Source organism: Crinia signifera, chromosome 2 (genome assembly GCF_055691185.1).
Source record: "Crinia signifera chromosome 2, ASM5569118v1, whole genome shotgun sequence".
Classification (NCBI taxonomy): Eukaryota; Metazoa; Chordata; class Amphibia; order Anura; family Myobatrachidae; genus Crinia; species Crinia signifera.
In genome coordinates, this window is record NC_139218.1 from 396,942,699 (window position 1) to 396,953,828 (window position 11,130).

General features: G+C 44.5%; 1 protein-coding gene across 1 annotated transcript; it reads left to right on the forward strand.

The window, feature by feature from the left end:
* The first annotated feature begins 852 nt into the window (after window positions 1-852).
* Window positions 853-2,430, forward strand: LOC146058287 (E3 ubiquitin/ISG15 ligase TRIM25-like). The gene has a single exon (XM_083170518.1). It carries the CDS (start codon window positions 880-882, stop codon window positions 2,428-2,430), a length of 1,551 nt encoding a protein of 516 aa, XP_083026644.1. The 5' UTR covers window positions 853-879.
* The last annotated feature ends 8,700 nt before the right edge of the window (window positions 2,431-11,130 follow it).

Consider the following 11,130-nt stretch of genomic DNA (forward strand, 5'->3'; position numbering starts at 1 on the left):
AAATTATTTACATCCTTTTGTCTCCCTCTGTTCTCCTCTTTCTATTCCCTCTGAATTTGATTCCAAATATTACGTACAATTGTATATACTTGTACTTGTCTTTCCTATGTTATGTTATGCTATGTTATTTTAAAATTTTAAAATTATGTTCTACTCTTTGTAGATCTACTACAATACTATTTTCACCCCTGATGAAGTCTCATAAAGAGACGAAACGCATTGGGTAACCATTGACTACTATTGTGATCCATAAACCAAGGAATACACCTGTATTAGAAAAACCTTCCATAAGACATTATGAGGTTTCTGTTTTAAATGTTTTAAATAAATGTTTTCTACTTTAAAATTGTTTATGGTCCATTTGATATTGTAAAGGAAAGACAGGAAATATCCTGACTAATATACAGGGCGCTATATAACACTTTTGGTTTGGATATTGGCTTTTCGATCTCTCTAGTAGGGGATCAAGTGTTATCAAGCGACCGACACAGCATAGCGCAAATTCTGGAGATATTGTACATTATATATATATATATATATATATATATACATACAAAGAACAGACGAACCGGCACTCAGGTTTCCAGATAGCAACTGCCCCGGGTGCCAACTTCAGGTGTTATATATATATATTTCAGAACTTACTGTAGCTACAGAAGCAATTTTGATGGCTTTCAATTAATGGTTTTAAACTGGCAGTGGTGGAGAGGTGCACCCTTGATAGCAGGAGCCCGGCGGCAGATGACTCCATTGCCTCCCAGAGTTCTGCCTCTGCTGTAGCTATAATATGAGTGACAGCTCAGCCTCGCCCTGTGTGCAGAATGTGACCTAACTGGTATCAGAGACTTTCACTTTTATTTCCCTCTCCTGCTGCCAGCGATGGCGTCTGCTGATCTGAGACAGGAGCTGGACTGTTCCATCTGCCTGAGCATTTATACAGATCCTGTAACCCTGAGATGTGGCCACAACTTCTGCCGGGGCTGTATTGATCGTGTGCTGGATACACAGGAGGGGGCTGGAGTTTATAGCTGTCCTGAGTGCAGAGCAGAGTGTCAGGAGCGTCCTGCACTGATACGGAACATTCCTCTGTGTAACATAATGGGGAGGTTCCTGTCTGCTCGGCCAGATCAGGAGGAGACTGGGATCTGCTGCACTCACTGTATTCACTCTCCTGTACCTGCTGCTAAATCTTGTCTATATTGTGAGGCTCATCTGTGTGATAATCACCTGAGAGTACACAGCAAGGCAGCAGAACACGTCTTATGTGACCCCACCACTGCCCTGGGGAACAGGAAATGCTCCGTCCATAAGGAACTCTACAGATATTACTGCACTGAGGATGCTGCCTGTATCTGTGTGTCCTGCTGTCTGATTGGGGAGCACAGAGGACATCAGGTGGAGTCATTGGATGAGGCTGCAGAGAAGAAGAAGGAGAAGCTGAGGGATGTTCTGCAGAAACTGACCAGGAAGAGAGCGGAGACTGAGAATAGAGTGCAGAGACTGCAGAAGCGCAGGAGAGAAGATCAGAGAAAAGCAGCGGGTGTAACAGAGACAGTCACTGCCCTGTTTAGAGACATCAGGAGACAGCTGGAAGACCTGGAGAAGAGAGTCCTGATCGAGATCACCAGGCAGGAACAACACGTTTCACTTCCAGGCTCTGATCTGATCCAGCAGCTGGATATAAAGAAGGACGAGCTGTCCGGGAAGATGCGTCACATTGAGGAGCTGTGTAACATGTCTGACCCAGTGACTGTCTTACAGGAACCGGACACAGGGGACTTGTGTGACACTGAGGACACAGAGAGACATGATAACCAGGTCCGTGGTGCAGGAGGTCTGGATGTGGGACTCATCTCCCGGACATTACACACATTATCTGATGTAATAACAGGGATAAATACAGGGATCTATGTGCCGGAACCTACAGACCTATTACTGGATGTAACCACAGCTGGTGATAATATACAGATATCAGGTGACAGGAAAACTGCATTATGGTCAGATATAGACCAGAGACGCCCAGTAACACCAGAGAGATTTGAGTATTGTCAGGTAATCAGCACCAGGAGATTCTCCTCAGGGCGACATTACTGGGAGGTGGATGTCAGTAAGTCAGTGGGGTGGAGGGTGGGGATGTGTTATCCCAGTATAGACAGGAGAGGAGAGCAGTCACACATTGGATGTAATAACAAGTCCTGGGGTCTGTATAGGTATAACAGTCAGTACTCAGTGATACATGACAGTACAGGGATCGGGTTACCTGATAATATCCCCTATGACAGAGTGAGGATATACCTGGATTATGAGGCAGGACTGATGTCCTTTTATTCTCTGTGTGACCCCATCAGACACTTATACACCTACGCCACCACCCTCACTGAGCCCCTCCATGCTGCATTATGTGTATGGGATGGGTGTGTAACTATTTAGGGGTAGATTTATTAAGCTTGGTGAAGTGATAAAGTGTCTTGATTTTATCACCGGCCAATCAGCTCCTACCTGTCATTTTTCAAACCAAGCCTGTAACTTCACTGTAAGGAGCTGATTGGCCGGTGATAAAAACCAGGCATTTTATCACTTTACCAAGCTTAATAAATCTGCCCCTATATGTGGGGGAGTCAGGAGCTGGGAGAAATTACCATAATAAATCTACCCAGAGACTGGTGACATCACAGGAAGGGGAATCTGATTGGGGGAACATCATAGTTGCCTACCCTCCTGCATTCTGCAGGAGACTCCCTGAAATAGCAGCAATCTCCCTCTCTCCCTCATTAGTCTTGCAATCTCCCTCATTTCACCTAGCCCACATTACACTGTTACAAATTTGGGGAAAAAAGGAATGAGAGATAGATACATTTACATTGAATCATCTGCACCATTTCACAGTACTTTACCAAGTATAGTATCTCTTACTAACTGCTTTGGGGCTCATCTACATTTGGATAGAAGTCATTTTAAAAGATTCCACTTACATATAGCAGTATACACCAACGATTCTAGATGCCTCGTTGACAATCTCTTTTTGCAATCTCTCCATATATGGAATTAGACACACCCTTTGGGTGGAGCATAACACGCCCCCTGTGCAAAATTCTGCTACCAACTATAATCTCCCTGAAACTCGTTTTCAAAAGTAGGCAAGTATGGGGAACATTCAGAAAATGGCTTAGCCCCTCCTTCTGTGTGACCAGTACACCAATGTGCCTGGAGTTGTTCCATTATTGGTGTGCTAGAAACTGTCATTATATACAGTATATATGTGTGTGTGTGTTTATGTGAGATTTCTCTGCCTCTGGCTCACTGATAGCTGTGATTGGCTGCAATATCTGTCTGTCACCCAGCACTCATGAGCTCTTTATTTACTTCTCTACTTGTACTTTCACATCCACATCCCATCACCAATACAAAAAACTGCAAACATCCACCTACATCTATCTCTCCTTTCTAATCTTATTAGCTGGTGACATATCACCAAACCCAGGCCCCAACCACCTTACCCACCCAGATTTAATGGCTTCTAAGCCTAGAAATTCAGCTAACCTCATAAATATCACATGCCTCCCACCACACACCAAACAACTTAAATGTGCCCTATTGAATGCAGGCTCTGTTTGCAATAAATTAACATCCATCCATGACCTCTTCATCTCCCACAACTTCAATCTGATGGCAATTACAGAAACCTGGCTCACACAATCAGACACGGCCTCGCCTGCAGCACTGTCACATGGTGGTTTCCACTTCACTCACACCTCTAGGCCTGGTAACTGTAAAGGAGGTGGAGTTGGTATATTACTGTCACAAGACTTCACATACTCAGTTCTCCCACCAGTTCCTTCACTCACATTTACATCATTTGAAGTACACTCCATTAGGGTTTTTTCCCCTTTCTCTCTGCGTGTTGCTGCTATCTATCGCCCACCTGGGCTTCCCAAAACTCAATTTCTAGAAGATTTCTCTGCCTGGCTCCCCCATTTCTTATCCTCTGACATCTCCACTGTCATCCTGGGTGACTTCAACATTGCTATTGACAGTCCACCATCTCTGCATGCCTCCAAACTCCTCTCTCTAACCTCCTCTCTCGGCCTCTCCCAGTGGTCTGACTCCTCTACTCATGAGGAAGGCCACTGCCTTGACCTCGTTTTCACCAGGCTGTGCTCAGTCTCTGATTTTACTAACACTCCCTTCCCTCTCTCTGATCACAATCTCATTACTCTCTCACTCTCCTCCATTATCTCAAGCTCACTGACACAGAAATCATGCAAGCCTACTCTAACCCGCAGAAATACTAATGCTATTAATTTTCCACAACTTTCCACTTCCCTGCAACAACAGCTCTCACTAATTTCTACATTTACCTCTCCTGACTCTGCTGTTTCCCACCTCTACCAGACTCTTGAAACAGCCCTTGATGAAGTGGCTCCAGCTATCTATTACACCCCACGTAGGCTTAGATGCCAACCGTGGCACTCCAACACAACAAGACAACTACGAAATCAGTAACGTAAAGTTGAACGCCAATGGCGTAAATCTCGTAATATTACTGATTTCCTCACATATAAGACTAGCTACCACTCCTACTGCAATACTTTGGACACGACCAAACAAACATACTACCAATCTCTCATCTCTTCTCATGCCACCAACCCTAAGCGACTTTTTAACACATTTAAGTCTCTTCTGTACCCTCCCCCTCCTCACCCACCGGCTACCATCAGTGCACAAGAACTTGCCTCCTACTTTAAGGACAAGATTGATAACATCCGAGATGAAATGGTATGCTCCACAATCTCTAACCCTCTTTCTGCCACACCTGAACCCTCTGGCACTTTCTCTTCGTTTGAGCCCACAAATGAAAAGGAAGTATCCGCACTCTTCTTATCCTCCTACTCTACTACCTCTCCTCTTGATCCTATACCTGCACAAGTCATTAAAAATCTATCTCCTGTGCTTATTCCAACCTTAACTAAAATCTGCAATCTCTCTCTTGCTACTGGTACTTTTCCGTCTCTGCTCAAACATGCAGTGATTACTCCCATTCTGAAAAAACACAATTCTGACCCTAACTCTCTCTCTAACTATCGTCCTATCTCTCAGCTCCCATGCCTCTCCAAGCTACTCGAGAGACTTGTCTACTCTCGCCTAACAAACTTTCTTAACTCCAACACCCTATTAGACCCGCTTCAGTCAGGCTTTCGCTCTCAACACTCCACTGAGACAGCACTGACTAAAGTGGTGAATGATCTGGTAACAGCTAAGTCTAAAGGCCATTACTCACTGCTTATTCTTCTAGATCTTTCTGCTGCGTTTGACACTGTGGATCACACTCTCCTTTTACAAACACTACACTCCCTAGGTCTTAATGATACAGCCCTTTCCTGGTTCACATCTTACCTATCTGATCGCTCTTTCAGCGTTCGCTTCTCTGACTCTACTTCCTCTTCACTACCTCTGTCAGTCGGAGTTCCGCAAGGCTCAGTCTTAGGTCCTCTGCTTTTCTCAATCTATACCTCCTCGCTTGGAAAACTAATCAGCTCTTTCGGATTTCAGTATCACTTATATGCGGATGATACTCAAATCTATCTATCAACCCCAGAGTTGTCACCAGTGGTTTTGGGCCGAGTCTCTGAATGTCTCTCTGCCATCTCACTTTGGATGTCTTCTCGCCAACTCAAACTCAATATTTCCAAAACTGAATTACTTATATTCCCGCCAACTAAGAACAGTTACCATCCTGGTATCTCCATCGCTGTTGACAACTCGATAATCTACCCTTCCCCACAAGCTCGTTGCTTAGGGGTCACCCTCGACTCTGACCTGTCCTTTGTTCCCCACATTCAATCTGTCTCCAAATCATGTTACATGCATCTAAAAAACATATCCAAAATACGACCGTATCTCACACAAGACACTACTAAATCTCTTATCCATGCACTCATTATATCTCGCATTGATTATTGCAATAGTCTCCTAACTGGACTTCCCAAGAACAGACTCTCACCACTGCAATCCATTTTAAATGCTGCTGCTAGGCTGATCTTCCTTGCAAGACGCTCATCGTCTGCTGATCCGCTCTGCCAGTCCCTCCATTGGTTGCCTGTATATTACCGTATTCAATATAAAACACTTCTACTTGCATATAAAGCTATTAACCATACTGCACCAGCATATATCTCTGCACTTATCACACAATATCTCCCATCTCAACCACTCCGCTCTGCACAAGATTTGCGTCTCTCATCTGAGCGGATCACTAGCTCCCTTTCACAGGGCCTTATTTTGGTTCATTCTTTCTGACAAAATCCTTCTTAGATGGACAAAACCATGTGCACTGCAGGGGGGGCAGATGTAACATGTGCAGAGAGAATTAGATTTGGGTGAGTAATTTTGTTTCTGTGCAGGGAAAATACTGACTGCTTTATTTTTACACTGCAATATAGATCTCACTTTGAAGTAAAACCCCACCCAAATCTAATTCTCTCTGCACAAGTAACACCTGCCCCACCTGCAGTGCACATGGTTTTGCCCATCTAAGAAGGATTTTGTCAGAAAGAATGAACCAAAATAAGGCCCACTATTACAGGACTTTCATCGGGCTGCTCCCATCCTATGGAATGCCCTTCCATGCACAATTAGACTCTCTGCTAGCCTCCAAACTTTCAAGCGTTCCCTGAAAACTCGCCTCTTCAGGCAAGCCTATCATATTTAAGTTCTACACGCATAACCCTCTGAGGCACTTATGTATTATATAGCTTCCCTTCTGGACTTGTAACTTGTTGGGACTGCTATGCTATTACTGATGCCTGTCCTTGTGTTTCCCTCCTATATGCCTAATAGATTGTAAGCTTGCAGCAGGGCCCTCCTACCTCCAAGTCTGTCTGTTACCCAGTTTGTTTTATCACTGTCTACTATTGTAAAGCGCAACGGAATCTGCTGCGCTATATAAGACACTGTAACGGAATCTGCTGCGCTATAGAAGACACTGTAACGGAATCTGCTGCGCTATATAAGAAACTGCAAATAAATAAATAAATAAATAAATAAATGCACCCTATTACAGTAGTCAGTGCTAGACCTGTTCCTATGGCTGTAATTTACACGGATAGTGAATGGGGTGTTGTGTATAAATCTCCACTTACTGGGAATTGTAATATGAGTGAGTATTCCTTACATAACACGGGACAGGATGTACTACAGCTCCCAGAATGCCTCATTACTTAACCATATTATCTTGACATATGTTTTAGAAACAATAAGCTTAACTACTATTATATTTTATATTAATAGTGGTGATTATATAGCGCTCCCTGTATATACCGCAGCCCAGTGACGTGCAGTCAGGGGAGGCAGGGGAGGCAGAGCCTCACCTGTTATAACTAATAAAAAAATGAATCAAACATGATATTTATAACACACAATAACATATGCTGATAAATATCTTATTTGACTTTTTTCTTTATTAATTCTGTGATGGGAGTCCGTGGGGACAGTGCGGGGAGGCTGGGCGGCAGCGGGAGCTGTGCCTCAGGCAGACAATAGAAAACTGTCAGGCAGCTGGGGGCGGGCATAATGCGCAGGGAGAGAAATGAGGCTGGGAAGCCCATTGGAATTATATGGGGAAGCGGCATCTACTCCTCTGCCTCAATGACAGGGACGGATGCCCCAGTCACTGAGACAGATGTGATAGGACAGCGGAGCAGGCTGTCACTCACTGATAGCCTGTATCCGCTGTCCAGGAGCTTCAGTGTGTCAGTGAGTGTCTGCACGCAGGGAGGAACAGCAACACCGACATGTAAGTGTTTAGTTAATGCACCTAAAGTCACACACACACACACTTTTATATTTAAAAAAAAGCCAAATCCCCCCCCCCCCCACTACAAACACATTGATTTTTATTTAGTAACCCCCTAGCCTAGCTAGCCTAGCACACATTTTATTTCATTATCCCCCCGCTCCCCCCTTGCAGCCCAGCGCGGCTGCGGTAGCGGGCTGCGGGCATTAGATAATAAATAATTGCCTTATAATAATTAATTATTTTGTGCTCCCCCCATGTTGGTACTTTAACTTTAATTCAGATAGGAGTATGATTTTTATTTCTCCATGTCCCCGGCGGCTCCTGCATCTCGGCGCGGCGGCGCGGCTATCACACACAGTCGGGGTGATAGCTGATAGCGGAGGCTAAATGCCCGCTATCACCCCGCAGGCCGCCGATGATCAGAGCTGCAGAACGGCGGTGCGGCTGGAGCTATGAGCCGGCTACGCGCTACCACACAGTACAGACTGACTGTGTGTGATAGCCGCGCCGAGATGCAGGAGCCGCCGGGGACATGGAGAAATAAAAATCATACTCCTATCTGAATTAAAGTTAAAGTACCAACATGGGGGGAGCACAAAATAATTAATTATTATAAGGCAATTAGAATGATTTCTGCGCCGTGGGGGCAGCCGCAGCAGGGAAGAAATATGTCGGGCATAAGTATTTATTTTCTGTAAAGAAGCAGGGAAATGTACTGTATGTTACTGTTCAATTTCAATTAAATGGTTAACCTATTGGGTCTATACTGTAAGTGTGTAAATCTTACTCTGATACTAGCCAGTGCCTCACCAGTCATTGACCTCACCGCACGTCACTGCCGCAGCCCCATGTCCCGCCAGGCCTGCACCTGTATTCTGGTGTGGGGTCTTTGCCGGCAGTTAGGATACACTTAGATTTATACTGTATTATATGTTATATTAATAGTGGTGATTATATAGCGCTCCCTGTATATAACACAGCCCCATGTCCCGCCAGGCCTGCGCCTGTATTCTGGTGTGGGGTATTTGCCGGCAGTTAGGATACACTTAGATTTATACTGTATTATATGTTATATTAATAGTGGTGATTATATAGCGCTCCCTGTATATACCGCAGCCCCATGTCCCGCCAGGCCTGTGCCTGTATTCTGGTGTGGGGTATTTGCTGGCAGTTAGGATACACTTAGATTTATACTGTATTATATGTTATATTAATAGTGGTGATTATATAGCGCTCCCTGTATATAACACAGCCCCATGTCCCACCAGGCCTGCACCTGTATTCTGGTGTGGGGTATTTGCTGGCAGTTAGGATACACTTAGATTTATACTGTATTATATGTTATATTAATAGTGGTGATTATATAGCGCTCCCTGTATATAACGCAGCCCCATGTCCCACCAGGCCTGCGCCTGTATTCTGGTGTGGGGTCTTTGCCGGCAGTTAGGATACACTTAGATTTATACTGTATTATATGTTATATTAATAGTGGTGATTATATAGCGCTCCCTGTATATAACACAGCCCCATGTCCCACCAGGCCTGCGCCTGTATTCTGGTGTGGGGTCTTTGCCGGCAGTTAGGATACACTTAGATTTATACTGTATTATATGTTGTATTAATAGTGGTGATTATATAGCGCTCCCTGTATATAACACAGCCCCATGTCCCACCAGGCCTGCGCCTGTATTCTGGTGTGGGGTCTTTGCCGGCAGTTAGGATACACTTAGATTTATACTGTATTATATGTTATATTAATAGTGGTGATTATATAGCGCTCCCTGTATATACTGCAGCCCCATGTCCCGCCAGGCCTGCGCCTGTATTCTGGTGTGGGGTCTTTGCCGGCAGTTAGGATACACTTAGATGTATACTGTATTATATGTTATATTAATAGTGGTGATTATATAATGCTCCCTGTATATAACACAGCCCCATGTCCCGCCAGGCGTGCGCCTGTATTCTGGTGTGGGGTCATTGCTGGCAGTTAGGATACACTTAGATTTATACTGTATTATATGTTATATTAATAGTGGTGATTATATAGCGCTCCCTGTATATACCGCAGCCCCATGTCCCGCCAGGCCTGCACCTGTATTCTGGTGTGGGGTCTTTGCCGGCAGTTAGGATACACTTAGATTTATACTGTATTATATGTTATATTAATAGTGGTGATTATATAGCACTCCCTGTATATAACGCAGCCCCATGTCCCACCAGGCCTGCGTCTGTATTCTGGTGTGGGGTCTTTGCCGGCAGTTAGGATACACTTAGATTTATACTGTATTATATGTTATATTAATAGTGGTGATTATATAGCGCTCCCTGTATATACCGCAGCCCCATGTCCCGCCAGGCCTGCGCCTGTATTCTGGTGTGGGGTCTTTGCCGGCAGTTAGGATACACTTAGATTTATACTGTATTATATGTTATATTAATAGTGGTGATTATATAGCGCTCCCTGTATATAACACAGCCCCATGTCCCGCCAGGCCTGCGCCTGTATTCTGGTGTGGGGTCTTTGCTGGCAGTTAGGATACACTTAGATTTATACTGTATTATATGTTATATTAATAGTGGTGATTATATAGTGCTCCCTGTATATACCACAGCCCCATGTCCCGCCAGGCCTGCGCCTGTATTCTGGTGTGGGGTCTTTGCTGGCAGTTAGGATACACTTAGATTTATACTGTATTATATGTTATATTAATAGTGGTGATTATATAGTGCTCCCTGTATATACTGCAGCCCCATGTCCCACCAGGCCTGCGCCTGTATTCTGGTGTGGGGTCTTTGCCGGCAGTTAGGATACACTTAGATTTATACTGTATTATATGTTATATTAATAGTGGTGATTATATAGCGCTCCCTGTATATACCGCAGTCCCATGCCCCACCAGGCCTGCGCCTGTATTCTGGTGTGGGGTCTTTGCCGGCAGTTAGGATACACTTAGATTTATACTGTATTATATGTTATATTAATAGTGGTGATTATATAGCGCTCCCTGTATATACCGCAGCCCCATGTCCCACCAGGCCTGCGCCTGTATTCTGGTGTGGGGTCTTTGCTGGCAGTTAGGGTACACTTAGATTTATACTGTATTATATGTTATATTAATAGTGGTGATTATATAGTGCTCCCTGTACAGGCGCAGCCCCATGTCCCGCCAGGCCTGCGCCTGTATTCTGGTGTGGGGTCTTTGCCGGCAGTTAGGATACACTTAGATTTATACTGTATTATATGTTATATTAATAGTGGTGATTATATAGCGCTCCCTGTATATACCGCAGCCCCATGTCCCACCAGGCCTGCGCCTGTATTCTGGTATGGGGTC

What these genes read in the sequence shown, in the direction of transcription:
- LOC146058287 (XM_083170518.1), top strand. Translation starts at nt 880, where the DNA reads ATGGCGTCTGCTGATCTGAGACAGGAGCTGGACTGTTCCATCTGCCTG.